Source organism: Gavia stellata, chromosome 1 (genome assembly GCF_030936135.1).
Source record: "Gavia stellata isolate bGavSte3 chromosome 1, bGavSte3.hap2, whole genome shotgun sequence".
Taxonomy (NCBI): domain Eukaryota; kingdom Metazoa; phylum Chordata; class Aves; order Gaviiformes; family Gaviidae; genus Gavia; species Gavia stellata.
Window position 1 is genome coordinate 22,058,692 of NC_082594.1, and position 14,724 is coordinate 22,073,415.

General features: G+C 43.0%; 1 protein-coding gene across 1 annotated transcript in view; it reads right to left on the reverse strand.

The window, feature by feature from the left end:
- Nucleotides 1-4,768: 4,768 nt before the first annotated feature.
- The window catches only part of ATP8A2 (ATPase phospholipid transporting 8A2), a 286,903-nt gene continuing 276,947 nt past the window's right edge, over nt 4,769-14,724 (reverse strand). Inside the window, exon 33 of the mRNA XM_059825756.1 lies at nt 4,769-4,866. Within this exon, the coding sequence (XP_059681739.1) occupies nt 4,769-4,866 (98 nt within the window). The remainder of the gene's footprint in view (nt 4,867-14,724) is intronic.

Consider the following 14,724-nt stretch of genomic DNA (forward strand, 5'->3'; position numbering starts at 1 on the left):
GCTGCTGGCAGAATTCCACCGTCTATGATACAAAGGCAACCATGCCACCATGTTACGGAACGGGCAGCTCCTTGGGGCTGCCTCTCAGCCCTGCTGGGGAGCGGCCCTTCAGAGCGGGATCTGGGACAGAGCTCCTGCACAGAGGGCTTCTGAGGAACTGTGACATGGCTGCAAATAAGAAACATGCTAAAGAGAGTGTCATTGCCCGTTCACTCACTTGCCAAGTGACACAGTTGCTCACACAGGACCTGACCAGTGGGATGGGAATGGGCCATGTACAAGTCCAGTCATCAGGCTGATAACCTGCTGAGTCTGTATCTCTTGTATACCTCTTTACAGTGTCTGCAGTGACAATTATGAGTTATGGCTAGGAACAACACTTGGATTTGAATTCAAAATTCTCCCCATTTGATAGGCACTTCGGCTGCGCCTCTAACAGCTGCCTGCAGGCCAGCCTCAGGGCTGTGCCCAGGGGACCCTGCAGGTACAAGGTAGGGAGGAGGGTCTGGATCTGCTTGGTGCTCAGCATCCTTGAGGAGGTGCGGAGCTGCAGCACAGGCAGACTCTGGAAGAGATGCGTACAAGAGTCCTTCCTGATAGGACAGAAGGAGCCCAACTGTCTGAGGAAGATGCACGGTCAGTGCCATGTTTCAGAAGCAAACTGCTTCCCCAGATGCATCAGGTAGCATAGACACAGCCAAATTACCCTCCAACCCATCAGGTATTTCATATCATCACCATTTATTGTTAGATTCAACAAGACACAAAAGAGCTCTCCCTGCAAACTGACTGAAATTTAAGGCATTGATACCATGTGATGATCCAAAACTAAGGTAAAATACCCTCAGTGCCTTAAAACAAGGGAGAAATGTGACAAATCCAAAGTGTTCCTCAGAGGTGAGCACCCGCTCAAGGGCTGTTCTGCTTCAAACTTGAGCTGTGAGGCATAATGGCAAAAGTGTAGTCCTCAGAGTATTTAAAAATGAAATTAAGTAAGTCATTATTTATAAAACCAAGGGAGAATGTAAATAGGGCATCACTAGTCTGCACTGATGATTGGAGGCAATGCAAAAGAGCAGGTTTGGTGAGTTAGCCCAAAAGGACAAAACAAGTCTGCAGGACAGGGACAGCGACAGCATAAGGACCATGCACCTCTCAAGCTCTTGGGGATGTCCATAGAGGGCCAAGTTGCACCCAGTGTGGCCACTGACCACGTCATAGTCCCTGCATTTCACTTATTCTGGTCCATCTGAGCCTTCTCTTCTTTATTTATGAGCATTGACTGTCTCCCAGCAAACACACTCCAGTACCTGCTGTAAAAATAATGCAATCTTGGTAACAGGAGACTTCCCTGCAGCGTCTGCTATTAGCTGCTCGCTGAGGGAGGGGAAAAGACTGCACATTTTTGGCATGCACTAAGAGGCGTGTGGTCTAGTGAAGTGCAGATTAGCAAAGGTTGACTGTTATCTTAATTTACAGCCCATATAGCTCATGTTAACTCCACACACATTTTTAGATACATTAGCAGCTTAGTTTGACTTAGATACTTTTATTGGTTATTCGCCATTTCTCCTTGACAAGTTATTACTGACTTCCCATGCTAGCTCCCTACAGCAAGACCTGAAGCCCTGTCAAAGAAAAGAAAATGTCAACAGACTTCTCAGCAGTGCTCAGCTCAGGCTCCCGCTCGCCAGCTTTAATTTGCTACTAGGAAATTGTTAAAGGAAGAGCAGCTTCTACACAAGCAGCGATTATGGCGTTACAAAAAGCAGCAACCAGATCCAGGTTTAACTCAGGAAAATCACCACATCCTTCTGAATATTCAAAACCCCCACCACCCCTTTGGTCAGTGCAGAGAGCTACCCAAGAAACCCTTTTCTGATCAGCCCGAGGTGGTTCAGTCTGGACAGTCAAGCAGAAATCTCCCATTCCTTCTGCCCCGATACCCTGTCTAGTTGATAACACTTTCACACAGCGCATTCAAAGGTTGCTGTTACTGCTACATGCATTTACATTAATGAACAAGTAATTCTGTTGATGCAGAGCAGCTGCCGTTCTCCTTTTGCTAACACACCACCCGAACACACCTCATCATTGTTCACCAAGACAAGCAACTCCAGCAGTCAGGCTACAGCATATTACAATATATTAATTCCTGTAATGACTCCAAAGAACAAGAAGAATGACAGGTCTTGACCTGGGTGGGCTCTACAGGCTTAACTCAGCTAGAGATTAAGGCCTTACAGTGATGATAAAGTCTGACCCGCTAGCCCCAGTGTCACATACTGTATAGCCCTGTGACAAACCCCATGTGTAATTCCCATTGAGCTGACATCCAACACACGTACCTCAATCTAAGCCACTATTCACTCTAGGGAGGGTTTGTGTTTGTGACACACACTGACCTCAATTTACAGAGAGGTCAAAATGATACAGCCCATAGTCTGCACTAATAAAATAAATCACATTAGATGACAGCTGCTCTGCCCCAGCATCTCTCATTATGTTCTGTAAAATTTTGTTGCACTAAGTTAAGAACAGAAAAGACCCCAGGATCCTTTCTATTTTCTCCTCAACACATTTACTTGCCCTTCTTCATTATCCAGAGGTTTTAAAAAGTTTTTTTCTGTATCCTCATGAAAAGTCTCCAAATTGTTTACATACCAATGTTTAGTGTGTGGCTTAGAGTACAAAGACTAAGCTGATCTCACTTTGTCTCGGTGAGAAGTTAATTTTCCTTGTGTTGTTACAAAAGGAAGAAACAGTTAGCAGTTTTGAGGGCAGGCTTACACCGCACATTTCCTAAACAGATTTTGTTTCTAAATAAAAGAAAGTGTTTAACAGGTTAGATCAGCATTAACATTTAAAAGCTCCTGGGATCAGGTTTACCCTTCCCTTATTTATTCTCTGCACTAGTATTCATGCCTTTAAACAAAATTAATCTCCCAGAAAATACAAACACCCACACTTGGCCCCTTGACATTCATGCCTATGGCAAAATTATTTGCATGTTTCCCTATTGCATAATTGTCTCATTAGCACTGCAGAAAGAAGGTGATGACTTTTCCCTCTGTGCCATCAGCCTAATCCAAGAGCAATCCTGCCTGGTACTGCAGGAGCAAAATTTGCTTTTTGACATGGAAGGGGACTCCGAGCCTCTGAGGTGGCACTGGGAGTTGAACTAGGACACTTCAGCACTGGCATTTACTCACAACCCTTAAGGAAGATTAAGCCAGTGGGCCAAGCTGGCGTTTTCCTTTTCCTTGCTAAATAAAAATATTCATATTCAAATTGCTTTCAGATATATTTAAATCAACAAAAAGTTCTGGATGACAGTCAATAGGGCAAAAAACAACGCCAACTTTTTAAATGCACAGATGTAGTATATACATTAACCACAAAACCCAGCTAAAACACAGCAGTATTTACTTTATGCTATTCAGAAACGTGGCTTGGCGACTAAAATTAATAGAACTTGTCTGGAGGACAGCATAAACTTTCTAAGAGCTCTTTCAGCTTTAACTTATGCCCCAGTTTTTGCTTTTTTTCAAAATTCCAATCTATGCAGCAGCACGCCTGTTCCACTGGCACAGCAAGGCCGTGAAGCCAGCATTCCTTCCAGGGCTCATGGGTCTGAGTGTGTCAGGAAGCCTGTTGATGGATCAGATCTAGAAGAGGGACTGGTTTGGCTGAACAAACAAACAGCAGGTCTTCTCTTCACAATGACCAGCTCTGTGTGCGTAGACATGTGTGTGCACACGCGTGTGTAAACCCTTCCTAACTTTCCTTTGCAAGCCTATCCTACCTGGTCAGAGGAATGCTTCTTTAGGGTTACAGTATCAGCCTCCTGTGCCGATGCACATCATCTTTCTCAACATCTGACAAAGCTTGTACCTTTTAAGTTCTCACTGTTTTGTTCTATTGTTAAAGTGGGAACAGAATCATGGAGGGAAATCCCAGGCTACATTTGAAGTGCACGTCCAAATACATCATGAAGAGTTACCAGGAGGCACCTATTTGAGTTCATCTTTGTGCGCAATGCCACGCACTCAAGACAGCTGCCCTGCCGAGCTCTCCGAATTCCACATCCTGGCTTTGTGAGTAAGCTATTAATTGGGTTTTAGAAAGCTAAGATAGAGCCCTAATAAATCCTGTAAGAGGGCAAAAAATACTTTAAGTAATTCATTGCTATCTTGTGTTATTCTGTCATAAGAAGGTAAATAAGCATTTTTAGCTACAGACTGCGTTGCAATCAAAAATTCTATGCCAAATTGTCTGTTAAAAACTTCAGCCAAATTAGTAAACAGTGAGTATTAGAGGGAGTAAGGTCTGCATGCAGTCGTGTGCACTTGGCCTGTGTGTAACAAAACAGGAAATCTCAGCACCCCATTCCAATTAAGCAAAGGCTGATGTCTCATGGAACATAAATTTTCTTCTTTTCTCCCAGAACAACCTTATGCTGATGTTTTAAATAGTGGTAAAACATTGTTTTTAATTTCACACCTCACAGAGCACAGTCAAATGCTTCATAACAACATAAACAAAACTTTAGGCAGAGCTTTGCGACTGAATTTAAACAATGATTTCCCCCCACAACACGTGCTCAAGGTTTGCAGGGAGAATACAGAAACTTGTTGGCTAAGGCCACAGAAATGAGTTCTCTGGTGTTTTGGCTGCTGCTGCTGCCAACCCTCGTCAAGAACGTGTTAACAGTGGATGCATTGATCCAAATCCCATTATTCCCACCACACATCAAGTAAAGAACCATTTATTCTATTTCTGCTCTCCTTTTGGTTGTATCGTAGGATCGAACAACTTGCGACTGGGAAACAACACCGTGTTCTTCTTGAGAAAATGCATACCCATCTGGAAAAACAAAGGAAGAAGAAAAATAAATCACTGGAGTCCATCTCAAGGGCACAGCCCGTTTTCAGGAACAGTTTTAGGCATCACTAAAGTTACATGACACACTGCAACAATCTTGATTTCTCTGCTGCGCTTCTGACATTGACAGCTGTGCACTTCATTGCTCACGTGGCACAGAAAGGATGTCTGCTGCCAGCTCTTGTCTTACTGCTCCCCTCCCCAGGCCAGGTTAGTGTACACAGTCAACTTTTCCCTCTGAGTTAACTTGACTAATAAGCTACAGATTGATTTGGACACTATGTGTACTCCCATAGTGGCAGAGCTTCTTTAAAGACTTAACAGACAGGTAGAGATATGCTTTTTGGCTTGACTCCTCTATAGTCTGCTTGATATCAGCAGTTTCCCTGGCGAAACATGGAAACGTTGAGACCACAACTGGATCTGAGTCACATCTTCCTCTTAACTCTATTCAGGATTTTTTTTTTTTTTTTTTAACAAGTTTCCAGGTGGCATCTGACAAATCATACCAAGAAACCCTCGATTCCCTTGGCCAGTCACCCGTATCTTGAATAGAGTAAACTTAAACATATTCTGGAGATCTCTATTTTACACAAGTTAATCCTGCTAGCTAGCACAATCCTTTGGTCTCCCTAGAAATTACGCAGATGAAAATAACCAAGTGCCTGATTTATTTTAAAGTACTGTGGACAAGGCAAGTGACATTTCTGACATCATCTGCAAAACTCCACGTTATTGGTAAAGACGTCACAAGAGCTTATGGGCCAACATGGTGAAACACCAAACGATCTTTAAAGCAGACATGATCCTACAGAAAATTCTGAATGGAAAACTACAGCAAAGTACAACAGACTGTGACACCAAGGAAAGGTGATTTTCAGGTGTAAACGGGCAACCAGAAAGGAAAAGAAGGGCAGATTAGCATAGTTATAAAAATGGAGAAATAGGGAAGTCACAGGCTATACAGAACCAGATAATGCTACGTAGTAGGAAAACAGGCAAGAGTTGACGGATGGGAACACCACCCGGGAGAACCCAAGAATTATACCATGTCTTACTCTCCATGGGCAACTCTGCATCTCCCCCAAGAAGCTCTGGAAGCAGGAGCTTGTGAATTCTGAAATCCTGCCCCAGATTCACCCAGGCTGAAAGACACAGCATCGGATAAGGACGGATGTCCCAATTACTACCCAGAGACCTAGCAAATGTCTTTCAGGAGTCCTCCCTTAACAGGCTCAAGGCATATCCCCCCCCCCCCCCAGATCAGGTACTGAGGTGAGATTAAGACTGGAGGGACAGAGGGACCCTGTGACAGAAAGGCAGATGGGGCTGAACACCCTCTTACGGCAGGAAAGATGTGAGGCCCCTAAGCACCTTGGTGCTGTAGACTGAACTTGCTCCCCATGGGCCTGAAGGCAGCCTGCCTTGAAGCAGGTGACTAATGCTAGTATCCAGAAGGCCAGTGAACTGTATCCCCGGACTGAGGCTTGCTAAACCTTCATGTTGACAACCAAGTTGGGACCATGTGAGCCAAGCACAGATGCTCAAGCACTCCTAGATCTTTTCCTCTGGCTGATGCCTGCATAGGGAGGGTGGTCAGCAACTCCTATACAGCTGTAAGCTGCTGGGAAGAGAGTCCCAACATTAGGGATGACTACTGTTCAATTGAAGTGGAGGGTCTTCTCCTCTCTCACAGAATGCAGGTAGATGTCACCTCTGAAGCCACAGGGACTTCGCTATAGATTCGAGCTCTTAAGGCAGAATGCACACTCCCTTAGCAGGAGAGCACACTACCAGCAGGTTAGCTGACCTGAATCACAAGCGTGGTCGGAATTCTTTGCCAGTAAATGGAGGGGATTCAAACAGAACTAACTCCAGTCACATCTCCCTCTTGGAGTGATTGCAGGAATTTGATTACGTGACCGATCATCCCAGCATCCCATTTTATTTTCCCTGAGCAATTCCATGCCAATATACATACAGCTACAGAGGTAGAGGTTGGTTTTTCCTGCCTTTAGCTGAAGGTTCACAGAATACATTCACAAAATGCAAACAGCCTTTTGGAAAAAAGTATATGCACACTGGATAATTGCAAAGGAAATATAATTTACAAAATAGGCTTTCACTTAAAAAAAGGGTAGATTCACACCTAAACAAATACCTTCAGTGGGTTTGTTCCATGCTAAGGGCCAGCATACTGTTGGCTTTTTTGGCTAAATTCTCAACGGAAAGTCAACTTGGTCAAAGACAGCAACCTTAAGCTGTAAAAGACTGAAGCCCATGCCCCATAACCTGGCCCGCATCAAGATGGCTTTTCTAGATTTACTTATCCAGTAAGATCATTCAGCGGAGTAGATTCTTCAATTGCCATAACTACTACAAATCCAGCACTGACTGCACCAGTGTGTGCCGCCCATCAGCCCCCGGTATCTTCCCGTGACCTGCTTATTTCTAGTGCTAGCACAGGCCTATAAACAGCCAGGTAGCCCAAGCACTCTGCAAAGCCAATGCAAAATGCAATCAAAAGAAATACATTCACCTCTCTCACACCAGTAGAAAACACCTTAACATGGCAAAAAATTTCAGGCTAAGATGATCAATGGTTAAGACTATCAGGGGTATCCTTACATCCTCATGTTCTTGATCCATCCCGAAATATCAGCAATGAGGGTTTTATGCATACATCATGGGAAAGGCTGCAATACCCATGCTTACACACTGCCCTACATAGTTGAAGCTCAACATTTGGCCGTTTATTTAAAACTTTTCCTGTTGATCTCTACACAGGAAGATGAGTTCATACTACATTTTTTTTATTCACATTACAATTAAAATTGAGCTTCAAGCTGTTCAGGCAGCTGACTGCCTTGTGGAGTCAGAACACTGTGAATGCTCCAGTCCCATCCGCACTCCCCAAGCATTTCCACTATTTTCAGACCTCCTCCAAAAACAATGAAAGTTTCCATCTGCCAGTTACTAGGGAACTTTTCGGAAGTTTGAACTTTTCCCCCAACTCCAGTTTTAAAACCACACCTATGAGCTTGCCCTGGGAACAAGGCCCTCATTGTTCAGCTGTCCTGCAGCAGCCCAAGGAAGGAGCACATTTCTTTGGGGCTTTCTAGGCACAACCCACTCACGGCCATCACAGAAGGAAGGACCTTTGTACTCGGAGACTTTCTCTTAATGGAGGAAAGGCACACTTTTGAATATCTGTCAGTGAGGCTCATTTGTTAAGAGGAGATTCACGTTCTCATCAAATCTAAGGTTTCACTCGTACCAGATACTATCAGGCAACCTAATGAATTTTAAAAGCATTGTGTTGGGTTTTTTTTTAAAGCTTTGATATTCTATTAGTAGATCAGGATCTAGTCTCCCATTAGGCTTCTAATTCAACACGCTTTTTCTGTTCACTGCAATGACTATTCTGGTCTGTTCAATGCTCGATTAGAGAAACCGTCTCCATGCATGTGTCTTGAACACAGGCAGTAACGCTACGCAAGCTCAACAGTGCACTCATATGCAACAGCTTCCAAGACCAGAACCAGAAAGGGTCCAGAGCGCTCTTTTTATTCCAGAAAATCTGCTCATAGAAGGACTGCGTACAGTTTTAGTCACTTCAGGGATTTATTTTAGAGGCCTCCTGCTCTTTATGCTCTCCTCTGATACACCTGAATTGTCTGTCCCAGCCAGCAAGGCGGCAGTTCTCACTGGAAGCCTGTCAGAAACACTCTTCCGCAGTATTTCACTATTTCATACATGCAGTGGTATTACGGTTTAGTATACTCCAAAGTATAAAATGCATTTTACCATCATGTTGTTTGCCTTTGGAGAAAAATGTCCAGATTCCAATCCACTAAAATTAATTTTTAGGGTTTGGGGGGATGGGAGGGGCTTTTTTTATTAAAAAAATTTCTATCTTAGGAAATGTTGCTTCTTAGATAGCAAAAATCCCTCTGACATTGTAAAAATCAGCGTTAGGGTATCACTTGGCCCGCCAAATTCTCTTTCAGGCCAAATGTCTGGTTCTGCACAGTTTTTAAGGAGATTTGCTATGATGTTGCAGTTCACATTTACCAATTAAAAAGTAAATGTAACTCAGCTTTGACTTCTCCAGCAACTCTCTTCCACTTATCCTGGGAAAGTGAGAGCTGCTTTAAGTCTTGAACATTCTGACTAATGCTTACAGAATTCATTAATTTCTCTGCTGATAAACTATGCCTGTTTTCTCTAAAGGACCCAAGCGGAATTCCTGACAAATGGTCCCATCTCTTTCGTCCCAGATACTAATCTACCGGTATTTGCATGTAGAAAACAGAGCCAGATGCCACAGCATCAATTCTAAACTAATTATTCTTATTTCTTTTTCTTAAATTGGTTTTAAAAGATGGCAAGTCCACTTGACAGTCAACAAATACGTAGCTTAGAAAAAACCACAGAATGTATATTACATTTCAAAGACATGCAAGGTAAGAGAAAATGGAGTTTAAAAAGCATCTCAAGTAGCTACCCTGTTGTTTTTCAAATGAAAAATGCACCAGCAGAAAAGTGAGAGGAAGAAGGTGTCTGCTAGTGGAGAATAAATGGTGGGATTAGAGCCCTCAGCATGAACACATTATTATTATTTATTATTCACTAGCCCCCATACTGTGAAATGAACCTCAGATGACAGGTGCTTTTTCTCCATTGATTAATAAGGTGCAAACCATATGCTCTGCATTCAGATTTACTCTATGCAATCACCATATTCTGCCAAAGGAAGAGGGATTTTCTTTGCTAGCATAGGAAATCTGGGCCAAGTGCAGTAATCCTCATTCAGGCACAGCTCTCCACATTTCAGGGGGAGTTCTGCCAGAGCAGTGCTTAACGAGAACGGGATTCAGCTGTAAGAGTATGGCTGAGACAAATGACAACTAAACACTGGCAGGGGGTATTCTGAATTACAGGAGGGAAACTGCACTAGAGGGATGGTATGGGACTTTCCTTAAAGATGGTCAGGTCTGAGGGTACTTGAGCAAGTGGGGAGCATCACCCTTCCCATCCTGCCGGTGAGGCTCTGGGGGCACAGGTGATACAGGTCAGTCATGCAGGAAGAAAGGGGAGGTCAAGAACCATCTTTTCTATCTAAAGAGCTTATTTAAAGAAGATGCTACTTTCACAAAGTCACAGGAAAAAAAAAAATATTAACTTGGATGGAGACTTGGAGAAAGCTCAGCTGGAGAAAACCTCATTGCCAGCAAACCCTCTGAGAGGGAGAGCTTTTGGGAGTCATTATTGCTCCTTTCTTTGAGTGTGAACCCCACAGCACACTAAAGGGAAGGGTCCAAAGACACATCTGAGAGGAGCCTGGTGGCACTTCCTGCTCATTCTTAAGAGGCTTTAGAAAGCAGATGGCCACGAGCAATCTCCAATTTCACTAGGCACCTTCACCAGGAGCTACACCAAGCCCGGAGGTCAGCATCACCACTGTTGCCTACAAGATTCCACTGAGATGGTTTTATGTTAGCACATGGGCTCAACAATGATATAAAACTCTTCCACTAAAGTCTCATGACAATGCCATCCAACAGGAACGTTACCTTTTTAAGTTTTCATAAAGCTTCACAGAAGTTATACTGGTAGGAAGGAACCACGTGATCTTTGACAGTACAGTTAGTAGATAGATTTCATGTTTCTGACAGTTCTAGGTGATTCAGGAACACAAAACACAAAGCCAGAGCAAGAAAACCATCCACGAAGGTCTTTCTTACACACTTAAAGAGCATACCCTTCCAGATAGACAGGGGCTGCTCTCCAAGGCAGTCACTCTGAGAGTTTCTTTAGTGGGAGGAGACGTTTAAGAGATTAATCCTGGCTGGCACTCCTGTATGGCACCGACACAGCACTGGCTGTGTGGCTCTGCCCCCCATTTCGGGGGCTGGATCCACCAGAGACTGGTGCTGTATAGGAGCACCCCAGCCATGCGTCCTGCCTGAAGGTCCTGTGCTGTGCTAATGCTTTTGAAGAGGGGCTGGCTCACCAACAAAGAGCAAAGGAAACACACAGAGTGAGCTTCTGCCTTTCAATACAGGGCTCTGCAGACTTAGTCACCTTTCTCCTCCCCCCCCAGACCACTAGGAGTAGCCCTGAAACTCCCCATGAGATTTTTCTCCTTTCCATGTGATTGGAAACAAAGTATTTAGCCATTGTTTACTCTCCAAAAATTTGAAAACAGTTGTTGTCAAAAACAAAGTGACTCTCAAACCAGTACTGCATCTTTACAATCTGTGCTAGGAAATTTAATCCCATTTTCCTTCCTTGTTGGGACCGAGGCAATTGATCTGCTTAAGCCTTTGTCAGCTCTAACTAAAGAAATAATTTTCCTGCTTTATATGCAAGTGTCAGATTCTGAGCTGAAGTCACACAAGCAAATTTTGGAAGAAGTGGCCTTCACAGGCTGGGAACTTGGAGCCTGGTGGAAAAATATGAACAATTCAAGACTTCAATCTGAGCGCTTGTAGTGTGATTTAAGATATCAGCCCAGCATGTCAAGGCTACTGCCCTATTCATCAACTCTTTGCTTTGAAGATTTCTAGCATTTAGTAAACAATGGTACAATTTAGGGTTGTGAAAACAGCACATATGTTTCCTGGATTTCACATAGCCTTGTACACATAGCAGCTATGCAACACTGGAAAATAACATTTGACAAGAGATGACAGAAGTTTTGAAGAGTCGTGGATAGGCTGTAAAAAGGGTCTTGCAATCCTAACAGCTTCACAATCAAAATTTACATTCATGTGAAAAATAGATGGTTGATTGTAACCTGTCCTGCCTGGCTTGACTCATTTAGCACTTAATCATTTGCATTTATAGGGAAGCTGGTTATCCAAATTAGGGTTTTTTTTGATATCTCATTTTTCTTTCCCAATATTGGGAAATAATAGCTATTCATCTACTAATAACCAGACTAAAAGCATGTATTAAGTCTGACTAGTCACCAGTGGTGTATCTCCCTTCTGCACTGTGGTAAGTCTCTACAGCAGACTACTTTGACAGCAGTTTATTTATGCATTTTACGGATTGCTTCTGCCAATCATTGACTTTGGAATCTTCTCAAAGAGTGTGTTTGCATGCCCAAAGCCATGCTGCTGTCAGCATCCCTGGCTCCTTGACACAAAGGATTAAATCCTGGCAGCAGCACATGGTCCACAGGGCTGCTCTGTGCACCGGCCGCTTCTCCCAGGAGCAATAGGATTGATCACTAAAGGCCCTACATCCCTGACAGTGATGGCCTTGCAACAGCTCTATGAAGGACAAAGACTAGCAGATCCGTCACTGTTCCACCCCTTCTAGTCAAATTCCCTGTGGAAAACAGGAATACCTCAGGCATTTGGGTTCTCAGATCCCAGCCCTGCCTCCATGGCCTGAACCACAACAGTTCTGCTACAGAAGAAGTCACAGCCAGCAACGATATTTGACTTCCCTGGGATTCTTAAACAGGCAGGGGTGTCATTTCTCACTGCAACGGCAATATGAAACCCAAATCCTGAGTGCCTGCTCCTTGCCCTGTGCGCAGCACTACTGCACGCTGGGGGGCTATTTTCTTTAGTAATATGAGCATATTTTGACCACCAGTTTAACCACAAGAGAGACTGCATTTTACTACCAGAAGGGGTTGACTGGACTCCCCGGTCCCTCAAGACAGCATGGTCTTTCAGTGTATCTGGCCTATAGAGCTGTTAGATTATTTTTAATGCTGTGGAAGCCTTTCTAACACTGACAAAAAATACATCAGCTCCAGCAGATCAAGGCCTGTCACACATTCCTCTAGGAAGATGAATAAATGGATGACCTCTACACCAACAAGAAATGCAATTTATTCCAAACAGTAGCAGCAGCAAGATGTGATGTTGCATCTCTTCTCCCAGCAGAGGACAAAGAGGGAGAGGAGAGAGACAGCTCTGCACGCCATGGCTTTCCTCATCAGAAACACACAGAAGCCCTAAGTGGCATCCCTGAAACGTTACTGTATTCTCAGCTAACCATGGCTAATACAACTTTTCATAAAGAAACCATTTCTATTTAAGCTAGGCTCTACCACAACATTTATTTTATCCTGCAGAGTTTTTGATTTTACAGTATTCTTGAGACTATCAGGATTTTACATTTAGAGAACCTGCGTATCGGGATTTTGTCATTTAGGCCTGTTGATTGGATCCCAGGGAATTATCCACATTTGAGCTCCACTTGCCTAGGGCCAAATACACTAATTCCACTTCCAAATGTATGTGTCTTGCTTGGCAGCTCAGCCTCTGCACTAGATTATCTCTACCTACAATTTAATTAAAAAATAATCACCCTTCACTTCACACATCTGGGAGTGACTGCTGTGAAACACACATGCATACATGATCCGCTACTTACGTGATACACTTTGCTGGACAGAATGAGCACGGAAAAGGCTCGGAGGAGTTTTCCTGCCGAGCCTTTTTAACAAATGATCACGTTCGTTCACGCTGAGGGAGAGAAAAAAAATATACCAGTAAGTAACCAGATAATTTCAAGGTAAAAGTCACCTGTATTTCAAGTACTTGGCAGCTTTGACTTTGTCAGCATTTAAGATGGTTGTAGCATGAAAAGGAATTTTTCTTTAAACTGCACATTATCAACAGAACTCTCTAAAAATGGAAACGCCTCCTTTCTAAGACTATTTTGTATAAGTTTACATTTAGTTAATCCATCCGTAATATTACCAGCATTTTGATTTCTGAGTGCCTGATGCCTATAAATTATTACAAACCACATCAGAAGTCTGACATCAAGTGATACGGAATATTAAAAAGCAGATTTCTCTTTAGTATTATGTGCATGAATCACGGCATCCACAAACTGCCTCAGAGAGAAGGAGCAAAGCATTGTGGCTTAGCACATGGTAAAAGGCTTCTATCACACCTGCAAAATGGCCTGAAGCAACCAAAGGTGGGACCCATAGTTAATTCTGTCTTCTAAAGACGACTCTCATTTCCACCTCCCATACTGGAAAGAAAACTTTCTATGCAGTTTTTCATTAAACACCTCTTTGGTTTACACAGTTCCTGTCAAAGGTCTGAAAAATTATTACTAATTTACAGAAAGTGAAAATACAAACTTAAGGTGAAAAATACAGTATGCTTACAATCGGTTTAACATATGTACACAAATCATTAGAGACAGTCTGCACTCTGATTTTTATTAAAAACACAACTCATTTCATCAAGAACTTTATGGCCAGAATTAACAAACGATGGCTAAGATCCTGACCTTTCAAAGCACTTAATTACGTGTACAAGTCCCACTAAGTTCAATGGGGTTTTAAAATAACGTAGCTGTCCAAATCTTATTGCACTGGAGCTTCAAATAACTGTTATGTATCAGATTATTTTGAAAAAATATTACAGTCTATTTTAGTTCAAAGCTCCTCTGCGATTACGTTGGTTTTTTCCATCTCACCCTTGTTCCCACCACTGAGATGGAGCCAGTGCACAGAAGGGATCTGTTTGTTAGTGTAGCTCCTTGCAGCGTCTTTATCGCATTTGCACCACATTTTCACAGTCTGCTTGTTCTTTCACGTCTTTATTCACAAGCAGTAATTCCACTGGTTATGCTGCAAACATGGATACACATCTGAAAGCCAACGCTGATATCTTTTTGGATTAGATTACAAATTCACATACATTTAGTATATGGAATGGAAATCCCAGCAAGCACAGCTGCTGCTGTCAACAAGCTTACAATAGCTTTAAACAAACAACTCCCTTTCATTGAAGCAGTTTGCTAACTTCAAACAAGAAAGTAACCAAAGAATCTCTGAGATGCCTATAA